The sequence below is a fragment of the Cricetulus griseus genome, chromosome 2 (assembly GCF_003668045.3).
Source record: "Cricetulus griseus strain 17A/GY chromosome 2, alternate assembly CriGri-PICRH-1.0, whole genome shotgun sequence".
In the NCBI taxonomy this organism is placed as follows: domain Eukaryota; kingdom Metazoa; phylum Chordata; class Mammalia; order Rodentia; family Cricetidae; genus Cricetulus; species Cricetulus griseus.
In genome coordinates, this window is record NC_048595.1 from 203,533,662 (window position 1) to 203,558,385 (window position 24,724).

A 24,724-nucleotide genomic window follows, 5' to 3' on the forward strand; every position below is an offset into this window, starting at 1 on the left:
GTACGGCATACTGCTTACTGCCAACACATTTCTTGTATTTGCAAATAATTGTATAATATATAAGATAATAAGAAGTCCAAACCCAGGGCCTTACTTATGCTATGCATGCTTTCTTTTTGTCTATGCTCATGTCTAAGAGATCAAGTAAAATACCCTCACAGAGGGTTATGTAACAACTATTTAGCAGCTTTAATCTATGGATTTATGCTTTGGAGGTTGAAAAAAATAAAAGATTTGACTATTATTTTAATTTTATGGATTTTCTGTTCTAGATACTTGTAAGAGTACTGGTGTATGTGGAAATCAATTTTCAAATGAGAGACTTATGGGAATTTTAGTCACCCACCATCATGCTTAATGAATTTATTAAATGTTGTTGACATAGAGGGTTATCTTTAGGTAAAGAAGCATTTTTGGAGTTGGAGAGTCGGCTCAATGTTAAGAGTACTGGCTGGTCCTCCAGAGATCTGTCAGGTTCAATTCCTAGAACTCATGTAGTGGCTTACAACTATCTATGATTCCATTCACAGGGGATCTGATGCCCGGTCTTTGGCTTCGGTGGACACTGGGCACACACATGAAACATAGACAAATATGCAGGAAAAACCACCTATACACATAAACTTAAAAAATAAAGAAGCATTTCATCCTGCAGAGAATGAATAATCCCATAAGGAAAGAGGCTTATATTAACATAGTACTTGTAAAGTTTAAAGTTTTTTTTTCAAAGACCATTTCTTTAATATGCTGTAATTTATAGCACATCTGTCTTTGTAACTGAGGCAAAACCTAGAGAGAGTATTGTGGTCTTACACAAATGCTCCCGTGAGGGCAGCTCATAAGAGATGAGAATTTGATTGTGTCCTGTGGAGAGAGACATGACACCTTGTTAAAAAGCAATCTGTGGATTATTTTGCAGAAGTCGACAAAAGGTTCCGTTGTCCTTGACCATGTTTTCCGTCACATAAACCTCGTGGAGATAGATTATTTTGGGCTGCGATACTGTGACAGAAGCCATCAGACAGTGAGTACAATGATTTCATGTTACAAATGTCTGGTTCTCTCTCTCTCTTTCTCTCTCTCTCTCTCTCTTCTTTTCTCCCTCCCTCTCTCTGTCTCTCTCTGTCTCTCTGTCTCTCTCTCCTTGCCTTTCTAGTGGTTAGGTTCTTTGGAACTGGAAATGACTTTGGAAACTTCACTCTTATTTTCCTGTTATAATTTCTTTGTACTTTTTTCTTCTCACGAAGTCTGCAGGGTTGCTGGCTTCACCACTTCTTTGCATGAAATCCTTTTTACAGATGGCTTATGTGGCTTCCATTTTTGCCACCATCTTATAGGAGGCCTTTCCACATGCACTGTTCCCTGTCTCCTTGTGTTGGGAGGAAAGAGTCTCTGGAAGGGACAGACATTATTGCCATTTAAGAAAGGAAATGAGTAGAGAGAATATGTATGTCTCCTGTCTCCTAGCGAAGTTTTAAGAGTGGCTGCGGTTGTAATAAAAGTAAATGAGTAGGTTTCCGTTCTTCACCCTGGGGAGTGAGGACAATAGAGACAGTCTGCCTTTTCCTTCTGATGTCAGCTGCCCACAGGTTAGCCCAGGATACCATCCTGTCTGCTCAGAGGGCAGAGTTGCTGTGACGCTTGGCACACTAGGAAGACTTCGGAGGTGATAGACTTTGAAGAATGAAAGGGTATTTGTTGATTTAATCGGAGAAAGATTTTAACCTCAGACAGATAAAAACCTCATTCAAAATGCTGGGAGGCTTATCTTAGAAATACCCTGACTGGCCATTTATTTCATGTCCTGTGCAGCTCTGTTGAAATGAAGGGTTCTTCCTCTCCTCTCAGGTCTGCTGGCCCTCTGTGGTCATTTAGGGACAAACTCAATACAGAATATGGCCCTAGAAATTCCTCAGTGTGAGAAAAATCAGGAAAGTGAGATACTACTGATGGTGAAATGTGATGGTGTTTTGTTTTTGCTGTTGGCTAGTTTCACAGTCTATTCTATTTCACAGGAGAATTTCACAAAGTAGGGGTAAACATTGGGGTGTTGGGTAGGTTTTCATAGGAAGAACTGCACTCTACCAGGCAAGTGGGCATTAATGCACATTTTGAAAGGACACAGGCATATTCAGAGATTCACTGAATTGTCTCATATAGACTATAGTAGAACTACTATAGTAGAACTGTAAATCTGTACAGACTGAGTAAACTGGAGGCTTTGGAAGGGACCTCAAATTGCATTCATATTTTATTGGTAACATTTTTTTTCTAACAGAGATAAATGCAGTTCCCTGATTGATGCCAGACCTTGGCTGCCTTGCTAAAATGACACAGACCTTATCTTCTTTGAAGGTGATTCAATTACAGGTGTCCTCATATGTGAAAGAGAAAGGCTGGACAGTCAGGGAGAAGATGTAACGATGGAAACAGTGGGTTGGAGTGGTGCATTACTAGAAGAGGCCCTTGAGCCAGGGAACACAGGTGGCCTCTGCTGGGGAGGAGGTGAGGAAATGGCTGCTGCCCTAGGGAAGAGTCCAGCCTGCCTGCATTTTTATTTTATCCTAGTAAAACCCATTTTGGACTTAGAGCCTCCAAAATGATAAGATAATGCATTTCTATTGTTTAAAACCATCAAGTCTATAGCAATTTGTTACAGCAGCAGGAAACCAATTCTCATGGATATATGGAGGAGATTGTCATTCCCGCTTGCTCAGTAGAAATTTAAGACTTTCCAGTGTAGATTTTTCACATCAGGCAGAAGCCTGCAACACTGCCAAGCTCCCTGGGTAATGATGTCTTACACCCTCTGTGGCAGATGAGCAGGTCTCCTCTGTCACTATAGCTGCACTTGTGTCCCTGGTGTGCCTTAGCAATGTTGCTATTTCAGAAGCACTTGGGTTCCGCGCTGTGGGAGAGTGACGGTGAGATCTGCTGGCAGTAGGCATGCGTTAGAATTGTAGCACCATGTTCTTCACTTTAAACAGTAAGAATTTGCAAATAATCAGAGGATGGAAGGAACCAGGCCACTTTTTAGGGTTTCAGAGACTGTTAAAACTGGAGCATGACGAGAATGAGAAGGGAAGAAATGGAAGAATGCAGAGGTCATGAGGGAGCAGAAAGGTTGAGTCAGGTGTAAATTAGAAGAAAGGATATGTGATTGGTAGGGTTTTAGTTGGGGGGGGTGGTAAGGGAGGAAGGGAGGGAGAAGGGAATTGGGATTATCATGTAATTCAATCTTGTTTGTAATTCAAATAAAAAAAAGTCAAAAAATTTACAAGTAACAAAAAAAAAACAAAACCTAGAGCATGATGTGGTAGAATGGACAGCTGCTGTTGGGGTCACAGATACCTTTCAGTCCAATGTCTCTTCCTAGTAAATGGTCAAGTCTCTTAATTCATTTAGCTCGTCCCCCCTCCTTTTGGTCTTTTTTGAGACAGGGTTTCTCTGTGTAGCCTGGATGTCCTGGAATTCTCTTTGTAGACCAGGCTGGCTTTAAACTCAAAGATCCTCCTGCCTCTGACTCCCTAAATGCTGGGATTAAAGGTGTGTGCCACCACGCCCAGCTCATTTAACTCCTACTATCTGTGTTAGTTTGTTTTGTTTTACTATAATGAAATACCTGGAGCTGGGTAATGAGTAAAGAAAAGAGGTATATTTATTTAGCTTACGGTTCGGAAGTTCAAAGGCATGATGCTGGCATTTGTTCATCTGGTGAGGACCTCATGGAAGATGGCGTACAGTAACAGGGGTGCATCTTTGAGAGGGAGAGAGCACATGGCAGGAGAAGTGAGAGAGACAAGGAAAAACCCTGATTGCTCATTTATCACAGCTTTCTTGTTAGACCCCTGGAAAACTCAGGTATCCGGGGTCCCAGGCCACGACCGTGGTCACCCCAATCACCAGGCGGATTCGAGAGCTTGCTGCAAACTGCATGAGGCTTTATTGTAATTTAACGAGCTAACCCCATGTTAGCTCGGGTCTTTCACCCACCCGCCATGGCGGATGGCTAGCAAAAAGACAGATCCTAGGGCCTCCCAAGATATCTTATAGGACAGCGTAAGGGGAGTGTCTAGGGGTACACACAGGCTCAGGATTGGTGTGCCTCCAGGCTTGGAGGGCTTGCCCTGTGTTGATTGGCCAACTGGTTGTTAGGGCCCATAGGCCCTCCCAGGGTAGTTGCTATGCTTTGTGCATCATTGCTGTGTGCTTGTCCGTAAAGCACACCCAGGGTCGTAAAGCATAGTGCCACCAGCTAACTTCTGATTGGTTCCTTGTCACGAGGCAGGCATCTGACTTTGTAGTGACTAAGACAAGGTCATAGAGCACGTGTTCGGCAGTTATGGCTGCCAAAAGGGAAGCTGGTCCCTTCATTCTCTAAATAGCTAATCAAAGTACCAGAGAACTACACCACAAGCTCCTTCATTAATCTAACTATTCACCACTATTAAAGGTTCTGTGTCACCTCCAAACACTGCCACACCAAGGAACACGCTTTCAAAATATAAGCACTTGGGTGGTGGTTAATTATGGCCAAACCATAGCAGGAGCTATGAAAATTAAATGCCTTAGCATTCCACTCTATAGAGTATCATGGGACCAACGCAGGATCATGAAAGCCCTCTGTAGGTTAGGAGGCACTGAGCATATAATGACCTTCCCTGTGGAGGCAAGGGTGAGAGAAAGCAGTGTTCATTGTCTTTCATAAAGTAGGAAGAGGGCGCAGTTCTGAAGGAAGGGAGAGAGGAAACAAGGTTTGGTTCTTAAACATCCCTGGGGAAATTAAAAGATGTGTGTGATGACATTGAAACAATAGTAAGGATAAATGTGGTTCCCAGTCCCATCCTGGCTCTCACAGTAGTAGTTTTAACTGTGTTGTCTTTGGTGGTACAGCTTCAGGCTCCTTTCCTAATTACTCCTTCAGAGGCAGAAGTCATAGATTCTTGGGACTTTTCTCAGAAGATGGAATTGGAGCTGACTTTGAGAATCATGCGTCTAGACTTGCTGTCTTCTGACCTAAAGAAGTTAAGCAAGGGAAAGATCAGGCACACAGATAACAGTGACACATGGGTGTCCTCGTCCTTCAATGAACTGTTCCTTGGCTTCACCAAAACAATAAGAACAATTGGAAATAACTTCCTTGATCACTTTCCCGACTCTCCCTTCTTTTATGGTTTCACTAACTCCCTTCTCAGCTCTTCCTTTCCCAGTAGAGTTGGGTTATGCCCAAGGATCTCTAATTTAGAAGCAACTTCTCTGAGATCTCATGTGTTCCTTAACTTCTCATAGTTAACCTTTTTTTTTTTTTTAACATCCTTTGCTCTGAAGCTGCCAGAGGCATTCTTAGCTGTACAAAGAACCTTACCTCTCTGCAGCATTGACAACAGTGACTTAGTTACTCTTTCTCGAAACCTTATTTTGTTGTAATGATAACACAGACTCCTTGTTTTCTCTTTTTGGATTTTCTTCTGATTATTCTTTATGGCCACTCTTCCTTTTTCTGTCTATCGCATGAAGCATTGACTTGGTCTTTCTTGTTTTTTTTTGGGGGGGGGTGGGGTACTGTGTTTTATATGTGGACCTTATATGTAACAGGCAAGCACTCTACCACTGAACTATAGCCTCAACCCGAAATGATGCATTCATCAGGGTTTTACCCTTGACTCTCCAAGTCCTAACGCTTCAGAGGCTTACACATATGCTAGCTCCAGATACTCAAGTGTTGAACTTGATCTAATCCACTGAACACAGTAGGCAGCTGCACTCCACACTCTGCCATGAGTAATGACATTCTACTTTACGTCCAGATCGTGTATTTTGCAATGTATGTGAGATTTCACCTGCTGTGTGTTTTAGAAAATGCCTATAATGACTGATACTATTGGAAAGGAAAGAAGATTATCAACACAGAGACTTTACTGTGCGGGGCATCTTTTGGTACCTGGTAGGGGAACAGAGGACAAAGATGAAGTAGGAAAATCTCTTCGGGGATCCCTCTGACTTTGTGAGGAGCAGCATATAAGCAGTGTAGTGGCCCTGGGGAGAGTTATTATAGCAGATGAAGGGGGCCTGGGAAAGAAAACCACAGGAAGACTTAAGTTTTCTTTTAAGGGAATGACAAGAACATCCTCATAGGGCTGTACAATGCTAAAGTCATTTTCTGGAGGATAAATACGTGTTCTTCCTGAGTACTGCGACGGCTCCATTGATACCCTATTGTCTAAAGACAGATGGTCCCTTCCCCTAAATAGTGTCTCCAGCCCAGGTATCTCGAGAGGTGTTGTCATGTGCAAAGACTAGTGAAGGTTGAGGCTGACTGGCTTTAAACCACACTCTGCTTGAAAGGAGAGCTGTGTGGCATTGGTGACTGTCCCTAACTTATGCTTCCCAGGAGAGCTGTGTGGCATTGGTGACTGTCCCTAACATATGCTTCCCAGGAGAGCTGTGTGGCATTGGTGACTGTCCCTAACATATGCTTCCCAGGAGAGCTGTGTGGCATTGGTGACTCCCCCCTAACTTATGCTTCCAAGGAGAACTGTGTGGCATTGGTGACTCTCCCTAACATATGTTTTGTTTTCTCCATTTATGTGGCTGTGTAGTGATAGTACCTGCTTCACAGGGTGGTAATGATCATGGAGGGCATCTCTATGAATGTCAAGGCTGGTGGTTAAGTTGTTCATTGAGTTCATGTGTTAGCTTTTTGTTTGTTTGTTTGATTGTTTGTTTGTTTTTGAGACAGGGCTTCTCTGTGTAGCTTTGGAGCCTGTCCTAGAACTCACTCTGTAAACCAGACTGCCCTTGAACTCACAGAGATCCACCTGCCTCTGCCTCCTGAGTGCTGGAATTAAAGGCATGCGCTACCACCACCTGGCAAAGATTTTTTTTAAATTTTGTATGCATTGGTGTTTTTTTTTCTGCATACATGTCTGTGTGGGGTGCCAGATCCCTTGGAACTAGAATTACACAGTTGTGAGCTGCCATTCCAGTGCTGGGAATTGAACCCTAGTCCTCTGGAAAAGCAACCAGTGCTCTAAAGCACTGAGCCATCTCTCCATTCCCTGTTATCGCTTCATATTCATTGCCTGGATGGCCTCCAGGCACCAAATGTGCCTTCAAAACTGAACACTCCTCATCTTCACCCTGAGATAAACTTTTTTCTTTCATGATTCTGAGGGCAATGATTTTTCAACTAAAAACAAAACAAAACAAAACAAAACAAAACACTTACCTGTCTATAATTTTAAGTTGAGGATAAGAGTTTATCATAACTTTGGTAGATGCAAATCTTAGTTTACCATAAATATTGACATTGTAAAACCTATCGCATCACTCTTAATGGAATCAATGAATTTATATTTAATAATTTAATAATTGTATTGTACTTTTTCTTCTCCCTTTAATAAGAATACAAAAAACATGTTATTTATTATAAGCCAGAATTTTTCTCTATTACTTTTTGTCCTTAAACTTGTATTCTTTCCCATTTTCTCCAAAATTTTTTCTTTTCTATATGTATAGGTTTATTTATTGAGTTAGGCCAGGCTAGCCTCCAATTTGCTATTGCTGAGACCAGCCTTGAATGCTTGATTCTCCTATCTCTACCTCCTGAGTTCTGAGATTACTGTCACCTGCTACCATGCTGGGCCCTCATACATTTTTGTTAATCAAATACATTTATCCCTAAAAATATTGTATATATAAATTGAAAATTTGAAGCTAATTTCCTGAGAAATTAAAAGCCCTCATTGTAATTATTACCATATAATTAATTAAAGGAACACAATAATAATTATTAAAAGATACATTAGTGTTTAATTATGTGTCTGTGTTTATCTATCTATGTAGGGGTCTGTGATTGTGATTGTGGGTACCCATGGATGCTAAGCTGTCCACATGGGTGCTACAAACTGAACTCAGGTCCTCTTCAAGAGCAGTATGTGCTCTTAACTGTTCAGTCATCTCTCCAGCATTGACATTATGCATTCCTGAGGTGTCTAAAGACCACCACTAAACACCTGATTGCTCAAAGGTAGAGTCTTGGGTGCCATTCCCCTCCCCTCATCACCTTTCCTTCATAGCTAACCTGTCACCAAGTCCTGATAGTTCTATTTCTTTTTTTTTTTAACTTTTTATTTAGACTTTGTGGCTTTCCCATCATGCATCTGGATCCCGTTCATCTCCCTGTCCATTTGTATCTGCCCTCTGCTCTTCTTTGCAGTGCCCCCAAATAAAATAAAAATATAAGAGAAAAAAAAAGAAAAAGAAAAATCTCATTGTGTGACACAGTGAGTCACACAGTAAACCTTTTAGTCCATACATCTTTACTTGCAAGTGTTCATTGCAAAGAGGCATTGGTCTGGTTTGAGGCCTCTGGTTTCTGCTACACTATCGATTCTGGGCCCTCACTGGGACTCCTCTTATATATCCTGTTTTTGCCTTGTGTTGTGGACATCCGGCAGCTTTGGCTCGGCAGGACCAGCCCCTTCACATGCTCCAGCAGATCAAAAATGGGGTGGATGTTGGGATGGGCCAGCTCACAGCCCTGGTTCTGAGCCTGAGTCTTTGCAGGGTTGGTCAGCCTGCCTGCTCTCCTGTATCCTCACCACCAGGGTGAGCTCTCCAGCATTGCCCTGGCTAGTTTACCCTATGCAGCAATGAGCAAGGGGCGGGGCCAGTTCTCCTGCTTTTACACCCTCAGGGCCAGCTCTCCCACACCCATACCATCAGGCCCAGCTCTACCATGCTGCCCAGGCCACGGGCAGTGCCCAATTTCCTGAGTGCTACAGCTGGTAAAGGGGAGGGTTAGCACTCTCACCTGACACAGGTGGGGAAGGATTGCGGGGGAAGGCATCTTTCCCTAGCCCTTGCCCTCGCCATCACATTGTGCGTGAGGAGGGTCAGCTCTCCCACTCTCTGGCCCTCCGGGCCAGCTCACGAGGCAGTTCTATTTCTTAATACCACCATGCAAACTAGGGTGCTCCTGAAAGTAAAAAAAAAGGACTATCATAATAATTAATCTGGGATACTTATTAAGCAGGACTTATGATTCTTTTCACCTGTTTTATACACCAGCAGAATGCTGACAAGATGGTCCAGCAGGTGCTTACTGCACGAACCCTCAATCTCTGGAACCCACAAAAAGGTGAATGGAGAGTTAAAACAACTCCACAGTTAGTTTTTCAAGACAGGGTTTCTCTGTGTAGCTTTGGAGCCTATCTTGGCACTCGCTCTGGAGACCAGGCTGGCCTCGAACTCATAGAGATCTGCCTGCCTTTGCCTCCCGAGTGCTGGGATTAAAGACATGCGCCACCAACACCCGGCTTTCCTATAGAAATTTTAAGTGGACTTTATAAACAGTTGTCTCCTGTCCCGACCACCCAGGCCCAAATAACCAACTCTGAGGCTGAATATGAACTATAAATACTTGGTCAATAGCTCAGGCTTGTTACTAACTCTTACACTTAAATTAACCCATATTTCTGTTTATGCTTTGTCATGTGGCTCATGGCTTGTTACCTCATTTTTTTATATGTCCTGCTTGCTCGGTGGCTGGCTGAAATCTCCTTGAGTCTGCCCTTCTCCTTCCCATCATCCTTAGTTCGGTCTCCGGGCCTATACTGCCTGCCTGGCTACTGGCCAATCAGCATTTTATTAAGCCAATGAGAGTGACAAATCTTTACAGGGTAAAAGAGGATTATTGCACAGCAGGACTTCTTATATCTAGTCTTTATATTTTCCCAATCTTGGTTGCAGTTTTCTCTCAGAAAGGGAACTTTCATAGTGTCTCACTGTGGCTTAAAATTCTTTAATGGGATCCCTAAAGGGAAAGTCTCAACTCTAAACCATGGATTACAAGGTCCTTCAAGATGCACAGCCCTAGTTACTCTTGAACCCCTTGGCTCACAGCGTGAGTCTGTAGGATCTTACCCAAGCCCTAGTTGCAGGTACATGATTCTGTCTCTCCCCTGCAGCCCCTTACCTGTCCCAGCATGCCTTAGTGCTAACATGCAGCCTCCCTGCCTGACCACCTGCTCACTCTCCATTTTTACCCAGTTAAGTCCCTTTTCCTTACCACCCATGTCTCTGTCTTTGTTTTCTTTCTTGAAACTTTCCCCCCTTGTCCAGGAATGCCTTAAGTCTTTTCATCTCACATATTAACAGTGCCCTTTTTGCACACATCCTGAGATTGGTTATCATCACCTTTTGCTGCAGGATAAGCCATCTAAGTTCATTTAGAATGACGGATAGTTCCCCCTAGATTCTATGTGCAGTCCAGGTAGAGGGAGGGGCCCACTCTCCTCTCCATGTCTCCATGCTCTCTGTACTTCTTTGTGTTCGTCACTTTGCTTTTGCACTTAGAATGCATTCACCCTAAACAAGAAATTGCTTCCCTGAGAGGCTGGGCAGTTAGCTTAGAAATTTATGGGATTACGAGGCATGCCATATGTGTGATGTTTTCTATGTTATGGCAGCTACTAGGTGCTGCTTAGCAGTTCTTGTCTAGCAACAAGTATGGTAGTGTAATGTGTAATAGAAGAAGGTGTGGCATATGAGGACTTGTGTGGTTCAGGGCCATCTGTAGCAGTAATGGCTTAGGAACGTTTTTATGCTTATAATATTGCTTATAATAAACCTTATCTTTCTCTGTTGTCCATACACAGTGTTTAATATAATAAAACAGGAGCAGTTGGTATTTTTCTGGAATGTTTCCTGTTCGAAGAGGGTCTTATCTCCCCTGAGAAGTCTTACAACACATCATAGAGGTTCAGGAGCTGACATGTATAAAAGAACCCTGGGAGACGCTATGGTGGCCCTGCCAAGTGACAGCCGCAGAGCTGCCTGGTGGGCTTCATGCTTTCCTCCCTGGAGCTCCTGGGAGAAGCAGAGGTGTTTGGATTGACATTGAGTTTCTTCGTCACCAGTGTTGGTGTTGTAGGGAATTGGTGTGTGTGAAGGGCTTCACTGGTCTAGAGTCTGTTTTGTGACAGAGCTTAGTCTAGAGTCTATTCTGTGACAGAGCTTGGTCTAGAGTCTATTCTGTGACAGGGCTTGCTTGGTATAGAGTCTGTTCTGTGACAGAGCTTGGTCTAGAGTCTGTTCTGTGACAGAGCTTGGTCTAGAGTCTGTTCTGTGACAGAGCTTGGTCTAGAGTCTGTTCTGTGACAGAACTTGGTCTAGAGTCTGTTCTGTGACAGCTTGGTCTAGAGTCTGTTCTGTGACAGAGCTTGATCTAGAGTCTGTTCTGTGACAGAACTTGGTCTAGAGTCTGTTCTGTGACAGAGCTTGGTCTAGAGTCTGTTCTGTGACAGAACTTGGTCTAGAGTCTATTCTGTGACAGAACTTGGTCTAGAGTCTGTTCTGTGACAGAACTTGCTCTAGAGTCTGTTCTGTGACAGGGCTTGGTCTAGAGTCTGTTCTGTGACAGAGCTTGGTCTAGAGTCTGTTCTGTGACAGAACTTGGTCTAGAGTCTGTTCTGTGACAGGGCTTGGTCTAGAGTCTATATTCTGTGACAGAGCTTGGTCTAGAGTCTATTGTGTGACAGGGCTTGGTCTAGAGTCTATATTCTGTGACAGGGCTTGGTCTAGAGTCTATTGTGTGACAGAGCTTGGTCTAGAGTCTATATTCTGTGACAGAGCTTGGTCTAGAGTCTATTGTGTGACAGAGCTTGGTCTAGAGTCTATATTCTGTGACAGAGCTTGGTCTAGAGTCTATTGTGTGACAGAGCTTGGTCTAGAGTCTATATTCTGTGACAGAACTTGATCTAGAGTCTATTCTGTGACAGAACTTGGTCTAGAGTCTATTCTGTGACAGAACTTGGTCTAGAGTCTGTTCTGTGACAGAGCTTGGTCTAGAGTCTATTCCGTGACAGAACTTGGTCTAGAGTCTGTTCTGTGACAGAGCTTGGTCTAGAGTCTGTTCCGTGACAGAGCTTGCTCTAGAGTCTGTTCCGTGACAGAGCTTGGTCTAGAGTCTGTTCCGTGACAGAGCTTGGTCTAGAGTCTATTCTGTGACAGGGCTTGCTTGGTATAGAGTCTGTTCTGTGACAGAGCTTGGTCTAGAGTCTGTTCTGTGACAGAGCTTGGTCTAGAGTCTGTTCTGTGACAGAGCTTGGTCTAGAGTCTGTTCTGTGACAGAACTTGGTCTAGAGTCTGTTCTGTGACAGAGCTTGGTCTAGAGTCTGTTCTGTGACAGAGCTTGATCTAGAGTCTGTTCTGTGACAGAACTTGGTCTAGAGTCTGTTCTGTGACAGAGCTTGGTCTAGAGTCTGTTCTGTGACAGAACTTGGTCTAGAGTCTATTCTGTGACAAAACTTGGTCTAGAGTCTGTTCTGTGACAGAACTTGGTCTAGAGTCTGTTCTGTGACAGGGCTTGGTCTAGAGTCTGTTCTGTGACAGAGCTTGGTCTAGAGTCTGTTCTGTGACAGAACTTGGTCTAGAGTCTGTTCTGTGACAGGGCTTGGTCTAGAGTCTATATTCTGTGACAGAACTTGGTCTAGAGTCTATTGTGTGACAGGGCTTGGTCTAGAGTCTATATTCTGTGACAGAGCTTGGTCTAGAGTCTGTTCTGTGACAGAGCTTGGTCTAGAGTCTATTGTGTGACAGAGCTTGGTCTAGAGTCTATATTCTGTGACAGAGCTTGGTCTAGAGTCTGTTCTGTGACAGAGCTTGGTCTAGAGTCTATTGTGTGACAGAGCTTGGTCTAGAGTCTATATTCTGTGACAGAACTTGATCTAGAGTCTATTCTGTGACAGAACTTGGTCTAGAGTCTATTCTGTGACAGAACTTGGTCTAGAGTCTGTTCTGTGACAGAGCTTGGTCTAGAGTCTGTTCCGTGACAGAACTTGGTCTAGAGTCTGTTCCGTGACAGAGCTTGGTCTAGAGTCTGTTCCGTGACAGAGCTTGGTCTAGAGTCTGTTCCGTGACAGAGCTTGGTCTAGAGTCTGTTCCGTGACAGAACTTGGTCTAGAGTCTGTTCCGTGACAGAACTTGGTCTAGAGTCTGTTCCGTGACAGAACTTGGTCTAGAGTCTGTTCCGTGACAGAGCTTGATCTAGAGTCTATTCCGTGACAGGGCTTGGTCTAGAGTCTGTTCCGTGACAGAACTTGGTCTAGAGTCTGTTCCGTGACAGAACTTGGTCTAGAGTCTGTTCCGTGACAGAACTTGGTCTAGAGTCTATTCTGTGACAGAACTTGGTCTAGAGTCTGTTCCATGACAGAACTTGGTCTAGAGTCTATTCTGTGACAGAACTTGGTCTAGAGTCTGTTCTGTGACAGCTTGGTCTAGAGTCTGTTCTGTGACAGAGCTTGGTCTAGAGTCTGTTTTGTGACATACCTTGCATCCTTTTCCTGGTTCTGGATTTATTTTCTTTGCTGTCTCTTCCCAGATGGTTGATCACAATAGGTGCCGGTGTGTCTTCTTCAGGGCATGTATAATTTTTCTGTGCCCATCCTGTATTGTTTTCCAGGTTTAGTGAGAAGGATGGACTGGATTATTGAAAGTTCTTTCTTTGTTAATGACACTCAGTGCTCTCATTTTTTTAAAACCCAAAGTAGAGTAAAGCAAATGGTTGAAAGTGATAAAGGTTCAAAGAAAAGCTATCAGAACTAATTGAAACATCAATAACTACAGAAACATTCAAGTGTGTGTGTGTGTGTGTGTGTGTGTGTGTGTGTGTGTGTGTGTATGTAAATAAAAAACAAGGTACAGAAGTATGGTAAGCATTCTTTTACTAATGAAACAGATACCTGAGAAATGTCTTTAATTTGTACTTTATTAGTTACATAAACGGGATAGTGCTGGTTTTGTTTCAGTGAATATTTTATTAAGTTGGACTCCTTCTCCCTAGTTAAATCTGTATGAGCTATAAAGATAGAATTTCTGATGTTTGACTGGCAACTAATGTGGAAGCAGTGGTTTAAGAGTTAATCATTCTACATCCTCCCTTCCTCTCTCCCTTCTTTCCTTTTTTAATGATAATGGGGTCTTTCTGTGTAGCCCAGACTGACTGCTAACTTAATATGTTTGTCTAAATATATACACCACCACACTGGGCCTACATATTTCATTATCATGGGAGACTTTTTAATATGTAGAATTATGACATAAGTCTGACAAATTAGCCTTGATTTAACTTTGTTCCCAATCATAAGCGAATTATGTTCTCCATGTCCCCTGTGAATGTTGTCCTCTGTGAACATAATAAATCAGTTGATTGGGGTACGACAATCAAAGCCACTGTTGAGTGCTTTATTCTCTATTTCCCGTGTTATTTTGGTCTTTAATTTACAGGCACTAAGTGCCGAATCGTCTATTAGTTATAGAATCTACTCCAGACAGAGGTTCTGAAGGGATCGTTTCAGGGTGTGTGCTTGCTGGGATGGCTGCCTCTATGGACTGTAAAGCTTGAAATTTGCCTCGTGAATTAAAGATGATGATTTACAGTTTAGTTTTTTCTTTCCTTGCAAGATACTTCTTGGGTTTCTTTTGGGGGTCCATATATTCTCTAGGGAGTATTTACTAAGGACGTTTCTTACTTAAAATTCTAAAGTGTTGTAGGCTCACTCTCACAGTACCTGTCTTGCTATTTCTCACCTCTGTTCAGTAAAGCATCACGTATTTCCTGGGCTGCTACTGCGTCTCAGAAAGGAGATATGGTGGGGAGCAAGGGGCAAGCTCCCTGGTTCCAAGGAGTTTATTTCCGGGAGAGACAGTCGATGGTCGAGTAGCAGGTGGTGCCGAGTCCTTTCCACTTGACGCCTCACAGTGGTGGGAGTGTGCTGCTGGCTGCCCAGAGGAGTCCTCTTTGGGATTCAAACTGAAATGAATGATAAGAGTGGTAGGGCTGTGGTTGACAGAGAACAGCCCTTGGAAGGGACAAATAGGTGTCCCGGAACTGAAAGACCACTGAAGCTAACAGGTGATAAGAAATGAGGGAGTGGCGGGGGTCATCGGAGGCGCACGCCTCTAATCCCAGCACTCGGGAGGCAGGGGCAGGTGGATCTCTGTGAGTTCGAGGCCAGCCTGGTCTACAGAGCGAGTTCCCGGACAGGCTCCAAAGCTACAGAGAAACCCTGTCTCAGAGAAAAAGAAAAAAAGAAACAAGGGGTTAGTGTTGAAGTGGGCATATCAGATTGTGCAATATGATTAGACTAAGTAGACTGTGTAGGCATTGGGAGTGCAAAACCAGGGAGGGAAGGATACAGTCTGATCCACAGTGTGGTTTTTTTTTTTTTTTGGTGGGGGGGGGCGGTTAGTAGTTTTGTTTTGGGTATACTAAATTTCAAATGTCCTTTAGATTTCCAAGTCCAGTCACACTATGTCCTGGGGCTAGAATTACAGAGAGTGAGAGAACAGAAGTGAGGTTGCTGTGTGCTGTTGGGATAGTCATGCAGTTCAGGGACTCTCATTTGACACAGCTATGTGATGTAGTTCTAAGCAGGGGCCTTAAGGTTCCAGAAGGATAAGAAGCTGCTGTGACACCAAGTGGCAGGCACAGCAGCTGGAGCAACAGGCTGACAGGTCACATCTTAAACCACAAGCCTGAAGCAGAGAACAAACTAGAGTGGCTTAAAACTCCCAAAGCCCACCCCTAGCAATATACTTCCTCCATCAAGGCCAAACTTTCCAAACCTACCCAAATAGTGCCACCAGCTGGGGACCAAGTATTCAGATGTCAAAGAGTAGAAGGGACATTTATTGTTCAAACCTTCACAATTTCCATTTATTTATTTTACTTATAGTAATAATAATAATTTTTATTATTAGAGACAAAGTCTTACTCTGTAGCCTCGGCTGGCTTCAAACTCATGGCAGTCCTGCCTCAGCCTCTCAAGTCCTGGGATTACAGATGTGAGCCACCAAGCATGGCTTGAACGCTTCCGTTTCTAATAGAGGGGAGGGGAAAGAATAAAGAAAACCACAAAAAAAGTAGAAAAGTGAGAAGCAGGAGCAATTACTATCCCAAACAGTGTTTTTTTAAGTTTCTAATCTTCTTTACATTTTGTTTTTAAAATTCAGAAACAGTAATTGTATACACTTACAGGGTTTAGTACAACATTTTGGAGTGTGAAGTCAAGCCAGGCACATAGAGCTCTTTCTTGTCCTTATGGCCCTGGGAGTTGTTCATGATATTGATGGCCCAGATGTCTTGGCTGTGGGGTCTGTATTCTGGGTTTCGCTTCTGTTCCATAAACACATTGTACATTTGTGCAGCTTAGTAGTGTTCCGGTCTGCTTTTTGCCTGACGAAGCAGGAAGTGCAGACATACTTTCCCTTTGCTTCTCCACTTATTCTGGGGAACAGGAGGTTTAGTTTCGACGGTATTCCTGTGAAGTCCAGGTGGGCTTGAACTTGGTTTCCTCCTTCCTCTGTCTCCCCAGGTACTGGCTGGCATCACAGGCTTGTGCTACCACATTCAATGGGCAGAATTATGAAACAAACAGAAAAACACCATTGCAGATTTCCTACAGATTGATTTTTAATCAACTTTCTTAGACAAAGGCAACACTAACAAGTGTTGGTATCAGCACGTAAGTTAGGTTCCTTAGGTTCCCTGTAAGGCTGTTGAAGACAATGCCCTCAGGATTCTTCAAGGAAACTTTGTTCATTTTGAAAAGGTCTGAGAAGCCTCAAATGAAATCTTTTGAGGACTCAGTAAAGGATTTTACAATTACATCTTGTTTTCCTGACAGCCTCTGGATTCAGCCTTTGCCTGGAAGTCATGTCTTAGTTATAGCACTGGCTGTCTTCTGATAAGACAGGGAATGAGAAAGTTTTATTTCTGGACTGTAAGTCCTGGCTTTCCTTTATCCTTCAACATTTTTTTATTTTTTATTTTTTGCTTATCTCTCTCTCCTTGAATTTCATTGTAGGCAGCAAAGTGAAGCCATTGGCACTTTCTCCAGTCTGCTTGGAAATCCCTATCAGGATCATACAGTTCATTAGGTACTTTTTTAAAAAAAAAAAAATTTGTGTTGCCACAGGCAACAACATCACTAAGTTCTGACCCTCTATAATTAGGTTCCTTTTTCCTGCTTCCCAGGGCTTTCTCTTTGCTTTCTCCTCCTTGCTCTGCTTAACAGCGTAGGAGACCTCAGGCTTCCACAGATACTCTTGTGTAAGGGCTTCTTGATGCTTCACCCCCAAAGTTAAAGGGAGAAGTGAAGGCAATAGGCCAGGACTGGAAGGGCCCATTCCATTTCCATAAGGACTTTGGCTTGAGTGCATCAGAAGGGAAACCACTGGAGGGCGTGGGCCTGAAGAGTGAACTGATCTGACCCTGCTTCAAGTCAGTTTCTCTTCCTAACTCCAAAGTCAGGGATTGGTGGTGGGGCGGCAGGAGACCATAAAAGGAGTTCTTGAAGGAATCCAGGTGAACTCGATGCCGCTTAGACTTGAGAGTGTGGAGAAACTTCAGATTTGGTTTCTATTTAGAACATAGAAGCCAAAAGGATTTCCACTTGGGTAGAAGATAAAGAAATCATGAATGGAGTGTCAAAAAGTCTTGTGCCAGCTGGGCCAGCCTGGTCTACAAAGCAAGTGCCAGAATAGGCTCCAGAAAGCTACACAGAGAAACCTTGTCTCTAAAAAAAAAAAAAAAAAAAAAAAAAAAAAAAAGTCTTGTACCATTTATGACAATGGGAAGATGGTGTGTGTCTTTGTACGTGTGTGTGTGTGTGTGTGTGTGTGTGTGTGTGTGTGTGTGTGTGTGTTCGAGTTTGCTCAAGTAGAAACTGTTTTTGACACTTAAAGTCTGAGTCTCTAAGGAGCATTCAAGTGGAGATGGGGAAAGAATCTGTGTCTGCCATATTCTGGGATGCTCTTTGCAGCCTGGCTACAGTAAACACATTAACACTTTTGTTTTCCAGTATACTGCTGCATGCTGTTGTTTTTACCATCAAGGAGTTGTGTACTAAGTATATGAAAGTGGTTGCTCATTGGTAGCATATAAATTCAGAGGGAGGAATAGACAATCAGATTGTCCCCATGAATGGTTGAGATAGTAACACCTTTGCTTTCTGATGCTTCAGTGTAAACAGTTTCCTATACCATGTTATTTAAAATATGTACAATTACCTTTAGGCTATGTGTCTAAACACTGTAAAAGAATTTTGTATTTAGACCAAGAAGGTCTCATCACACAAATCTCAATGTTCTTTTTCCTGCTCCCAGTCTGTGATGTGAGACATTTCTGATCTGAAGTATTTTGGTCAGGAAATGCTCAACCTACACTAAAGTGGATTCAAGAGGGGCGAGAGAGACAGACTAAAGAACAAGTGTTGCCCCCACCCCCACATATTAATTTAAAGAGTGAAAATGAAGTGGGTGCATATGGGAGACAAAAGCCTTTTACTTTTAGCTCCTTCACTGGGAGGGTGTCCTGACTAAGGTTTCACTCCCAGTCAAGGAGCTTTTAGCAGTTGATGCCTGCTGAGGGAGACAGAATCATTTTTCTTTGGGGATGTGTCTACTGCTGGGTTGCACATGCTCTGGTGGACGGCCCCAAAGCCATCCACATGTGGGAAACACTAATTGGGCTCAGAGGGATTGATGATGATGATGATGATGATGATGATGATGATGATGATAGGACATGAAGTTGGGAAGGGGAAGGGAGACAGGTTGGGGAGGCTAGGAGTTTGGGGAGTTAAAGGGAAGTAGTAGGGGCAGGTAAGATTAGAATATGCTACAAAAATGAAATTTTCAGAAATTAATTTATTTATTTAAAGAAATCTTTTATTTTGGCTAGGCATGGGGGTGATGTCTGTAATCATAGCATCTTTGCAGGGGCATTGAAGCAGGAGAATAAGAAGGTCAGTGCTAACCTGAGCTTCACAGTGAGACTCAGCTCCAAAAACAAAGGACTGGCTATGTAATTCGGTGGTAGAATGCTTGCCTAGCATGTATAAGACCCTGAGTTTAATCTCTCTCTCTCTCTCTCTCCCTCTCTCTCTCTCTGCCTCTCCCTCCTGTCTTCCTTCCCTCCCTCCCTCCCTTCCTCCCTCTCATGATGAGGGTAGAAAAGCATGGGCTAGGAATGATTTTTGTAGAAAGAGAAATGGATGTCACAAAGCATCACCTTGGGCTTAAGTGGATGTGTCTCTAAGGTAACAGGAGGGCACAGAGCACAGTACACATGTAGGCAGGTGGGTAGGTGGAACGAGACTGTTCTGATTGCTTGAGTTTCTCAGTGAAATAACCAAGGCCTTCAACTGAGCACATGGAAGGTAGAAGAGATGTTGGGATTTGAGGATGGCAGAGAAAGTGCCAAGGGGATGTCCAGGTAGAGAGAATAAGATGTAGTGGGATTCTCTTTGACACTGCAATAGGTAATGAATTTAAAGTGATACACTGATTGGCTTAGATATGAAGTGTTTCCCCAAAGGCCCAATGTGTTAAAGGCTTGCTTCCCATCTGATGTGTAGACCATGAAGGCATTAATTTCAGCGATGGGTTAGTCCACTGAGAAGCTCATTTTGAATGGACTTTTAGGGGATAGGTCCTCGGTGGGTGGGTTGCTGGAGGGCGGAGCGGACCTTTTGAGTTACAGCTCATAGTATTCAGACCTGAGCTCTCTTTGCTTCCTGATTGCCTGAGATGTAACAAGCTACCACCTCATGTTCCTGCACTGCAGAGTGATACCACCATTGTACCTTAAGCCCACTCTCTTAACTCTTAATCTCTCCTGCCCTGAATTGATTCTTTCAGGTATTGGCCATGATGACAAGAAAAGGAATTAATTCAGAACATTACCTAATATCCTGATGTTGTGCAGTCTGAGCCTTCGGTTATGTGTAATTGTTGGGTGCCTGCATAAGGAAGAGGTGTCCCCACTCAGTGGACATTACAGAGGGGAAGGATGTGGAAGGGACTTGAAGATGCTTACAAGTGCAAATTGTAATGGCTAATGAAGCATGTGAGGACAGACTGAGGGGCAGAGGAAGGGAATACAAACCTACTGGGATCACTGATGTCTTTGTTCAGATTATTAGAGGAGTGGGCTGAGGAAATAGGAGTTGATAGCTGAGAGTAGGATCTTGGAATTAAGGTTTTATGTTACTGTTCAAACACTTCCAGAGAATGGGATATCAGTTCTTAGAACCAACTGGTCTGTACTATTGGAGAAGTTAACTACTCAGTTTTTGCTTCTTCATTCTAAGTGGTGACTGTGGTAGTTTATATATTAGGAGAGTAAATGAGTAGATCCCTATGACAGCACTTGAATAGATGTAATTAAATTCAGCAAGTCCTTGCCATTGTTATTTCTTTAATCCTCAGAATGGTGCCAGGGTCCAAGGGTGAAAGTGATGGGGGCAGTTGTACTTTATAAGGAGCCAGTAGTGATTTGTTGAAATCTAGCTCTGCTGAACAGTGGGGCTCCCTTCTTCTATGCAGATGGCTCCAATGACAGGCCATTGTTTTGGTCCATGCTGAGAGATTGTTCCAGTATGGTCCTCAGACTTTATTTATCCATAAAGAGCAAATTAGAGTCATAATCTATTAATGTTGCTTAGAGAGCCTGGGATCTGTACCCAGAGGCATTGAGAAGAGAACAAGTAGCTGTTGACACAGCCCTGGACTTCTTGGAGGGCAAGTGTGAACTATGTTGAGTCCTAAACTCCCTAGGATGACCTGTTCTGTCATTTCTTGAGGTCTTTGTGGCTATTGTGACTCAGACTCTTTTGACTTCTTAAATCAAGGAATTGTTATTTTAGACAACAACAACAAAAAATGTGTGTGGTAATTCTTTGTTTGCAGAAAGCAGGACCCAGGCAGCCTGGTGGCATAGATCTGTAATCCCAACTGCTTGGAAGGCCGAGGCAGAAGACTCATAAACTCAAGGCCAGCCTGGACTATCTACAGAGTGAGTGCAAGGCTAGGCCAGGCAATTTAGTGATATTTTGTTTCAAAATAAGAAGTAAAACAAAGGCAGGGATGTAGCTCAGTGGTAGAGTTTGTGAAGCATATCTGAGACACTAAATTTAATCCCCAGAACCAAGGAAAGGATAAAGAAAGCATTAGAAAACATGAACATAGTATTCTTAAACTACACAGCATTGGTTAAGCTCTTTTGTTGTGTTTTTTGAGACAAAACTCACTATGTAGACCTCTTCCTCTTGAGTGCTGGGATTGAAGGCCTGTGCCACCATGCTCAGCCGTTCCTAAATTCTTAAAGGAATCGTCAGTGCACCCACTGTAAAACAGATACAGTAAGGCTATGTATATAGTGGATTTGGGCCATTTTTACCCACTAGTGTCCTTTCTCATCCCCTTCTCCTCTACCTTTGAAAACATCTGTCCCAACAAGTCTTTCTCCTACTTTGATCTTTTGTGTGTGTGACCCACTGAGTTCACTGTGGCTGCTTACACGAGTGGGAGCCTTTTTTTTTTTTAACTGCAACATGGACAATTTATCAATGTCTGCACCACTGAAGAAAATGATTGATCCATCTCTAGCTGCACTTTCCTTTAGTGAGGGGTGGTACCTCATCAGTCCTTCTCCCATGCATGATGACATGGTGGCATGTGCAGCTCACTACACTGCAGAGAGTTCGTGAGTACAGTAGCCATGTCATGGTCACATCTCCTCCTTTGGCAATTATGTTTTTTTCACCTCTTTTGTGATGTCTCCATGCCTCACAGGGTGTGATACAGATGTCCTTTTTAGGACTGAGCACACTGATCAATTGTGAGCCTGCATTCATCACCGCCTGAGATACGGCAAAGCTTTTCAGCATTGCATGCTGCCTGTGAAGGAATCATTATACTATGAGAACTCCAAGGAGACTTCAAATGAACAGTTAGCAATGGTTATGCCATGAACTGAATATATATTCTGAAGGTTGGGATATTGATTTAGTGGACAGTATTAGAATTTAAAATTTTAATTCTGAGCCTGTCACCTAGAAAATTGATGAAATTGTGACATTACCAGCCAAGGTGGATGAAAGAAGCCCAGGACATTTAGCCAAGAGTGTCAGAGGCATCGAAGGCTCTGTCATTTTTCTCCTAGTTACACCAGTGCTGTTATTAAGATTGACAGGCCAGGGAGGGGAGGATACCTAAGTGCTTGCCTCTTATATCCTGGGGAAAGACTGAGGACAGGGAGGACAGTGGTCATGCTTCCTGAATCACTGGGTGCTTGGGGCTTATGTTAATAAGCAGGCTGCATGAAATGGGGGTAAGGCAGAAAGATGTGTTTGATTTACTGCTATTTTTGTACAGAGTAGGATCTAGTCCAAATTATGAATTTACATATACACTAAAGAGAGGGGTTTAGAACAGAGAGGGTAAGAGGATGGGAGAGTGACTGCCTGCCTGAGATATTTTCCTAGAGAATACAGGCTGTTGTTTCTCTTTGGGACTGGTTAGGCAAGATGACAGCACACCCAAGCTCAGTCCAGAAATGCCACACCCTCATTGCTAGCATCACACAGTGTGATCCTGGAATCTGTGTTTATCTTTTCCCCCTCACTCTGTGCAGGTGAAAGGACTAGAACAAGTAGATTAAGCCCTTTCCTCCCCTTTCTTTCTAAAAGTTATTGACCAGCCTGGTTTTTGTTGCCATCACAGAGTACTCGAGACTGGTGCATTATACCAAATTGTTTAGTTTGGCTTATGGTCCAAGGGGCTAGCCAGCCATCCCAGATGAGGCAGGTACATCTGACAAGACCTCCTACTGTGGTGAGCAAGAGGAAGCGACAAAGCAGGAAGAGGAGCCTTGCTCCATAACAGCCCTCTTCCTCCGTCCCCAGGAAAGCAGCATTAATCCCTTCATGAGGGTGGTACCTCATGAGCTAATCATCCCTCAAAGGTCACACTCTCAGCACTGTTACACTGGGGACTGAATTACGTCATAAGTGTTGGGAGAGGACAAACGGTGTTCAAGCTACAGCATGCTTCATGAATACTGATGTCTTAGCTATTGGGCAGCACCAATTTCAATATAGCGCTCCCTTGCAAAGGACTGTGTTGTCACTTACAAACAGGTTCACTTGTTCAACAGCAGTTGAGGAAGGCTACAAAGATAGTTCAGTCGGTAAAGTGCCTGAGGTGCAAGCAGGAGGACCTGAGTTGGGATCCCCAGCACTTACATAAGTGCTGGTAAGAGTGAGGCTTGCCTGTAACTCCAGGCTGCCGGGTGGAGACAAGCACATCTCTGGAGTTCATCGGCCAGCTCACCTAGCCAAGTGCCGGGGTTCACCATATATCAGTCCCACGCTACAGATGCCATCTATTCTGGACTGATGTCTTTGGGGCTGCAGTCAGAGCCTCCGAACAGCCCCAGATCCATCCCTGAGTGGGAGAGAGTGGATCGGGAAACTTAGCTACCCTTCAGTGTTAAGGACGAGACAGATACATCTTGACATCTCAGAAGGGCTCTCAGTCCATGCTGGAGACTGGAGACCATGATTTATTCAAGCATCCTCTTAAATAGCTTTCCAACCGTGGGGGTGATATCAGAAGACATCTATTATCATCTATAAAGCTGATATCAAATATTTCCTTTAATCCTAGAGGCACCCCTGAAACTGCATGTCTTCACCACCCTCTCCCTAGTCCCTGGGCACATACACAAGCCCTCAGAATAGGTGTGGGCCCACCCAGGGCCTAGGTCTGATGTTATGCAAACTTGGAGACATTCTCCACTGAGGCCAAGCCATCTGGTGCTAACCAGCCACCATCTAAAGGACAATGTGAGATTCAGGCTCCTGGAATCGAGCTTAGGTTTGCACCCCAAGATATCATAATTGATCTTTTATGGACCCCAACAGCCAAGTTAATGACCTCCATACCAGACTGTCTCAAAACGTAGGGTGTAACACAAAGTTGGGAGGAGGTGGGAGGTGGGCCTGGGAAATTAAGGGGGGTTGGAAAGGAATATGAACAAAATATATAGTATGCATGCATGAAATTCTCAATGAAAAATATTTTATATGAAATATATAAAAATCAGGAGAAACAGCTGAGAAAGATATCTGATACGGGCGTCTGTACTCCACATGTATTCACACAAACACATACGCACACCACAGAAAGACACACAGACAGTTGAGACAATTGACATGTATTTTATAACAATATGAGGTTCTTTTTTTTCTCCATACATAAATCTTGAGTATTTTTTCTTGAACATACTGTTCAGTGTTTTTTTTTCTTAGTATAGTCTTTTTGCATTTCCCTTGCAATTTTCCTTGTGTGTAATTTTATCATGTATATATTCACTTTGTGCACAATTTTGCATGTTGTATTATAATTCTGTGTCTGTATGTCACTAGATAGGCTCTAAGTACCTGATGTTAGAGGCCCATCTTGCTTCCCAGAACAGTGCCTGGTGTGACATACAAAAGGTGTCACTAGAGAGTGTTCTGTGCATGTTAAATAGCTTAAAGCCTACCTCCAGAACCTTAAGATTGGGACATTACATTCAGTAGCAAATTTCTGTATCCTTTTTCCTCTTGGGTGTGAGTGGCAGCCTTGTATGTTCAGTGTGACCATACATGTGCTGTGTTTGATTGCTTGTTGATAATGAGTGATGACAGTGCCGTCATACTGTGGCCTCCTTGGTTCCAAGGTCATATCTTTCCCTTGGTTGAACATAAGTGGATTTTGCATTTCAGGACATTGGCCTGTGGAACCTAGTAGATTGTGTTTATTATTTATGTTCTGGAGCATTTATCATTGTCTGACCCCTGTCACCTCTGCCTTCCATTTTGATAAAATG

General features: G+C 43.3%; 1 protein-coding gene across 4 annotated transcripts in view; it reads left to right on the forward strand.

Annotated features, from left to right (window-relative positions):
- Epb41l4a (erythrocyte membrane protein band 4.1 like 4A) overlaps positions 1-24,724 on the forward strand; it is a 203,473-nt gene that overhangs the window by 83,036 nt on the left and 95,713 nt on the right. For all 4 annotated transcript variants that reach the window (XM_027400694.2, XM_035440209.1, XM_027400695.2 and 1 more), the window contains one exon: positions 920-1,024. In XM_027400694.2, the coding sequence (XP_027256495.1) occupies positions 920-1,024 (105 nt within the window). The remainder of the gene's footprint in view (positions 1-919; positions 1,025-24,724) is intronic.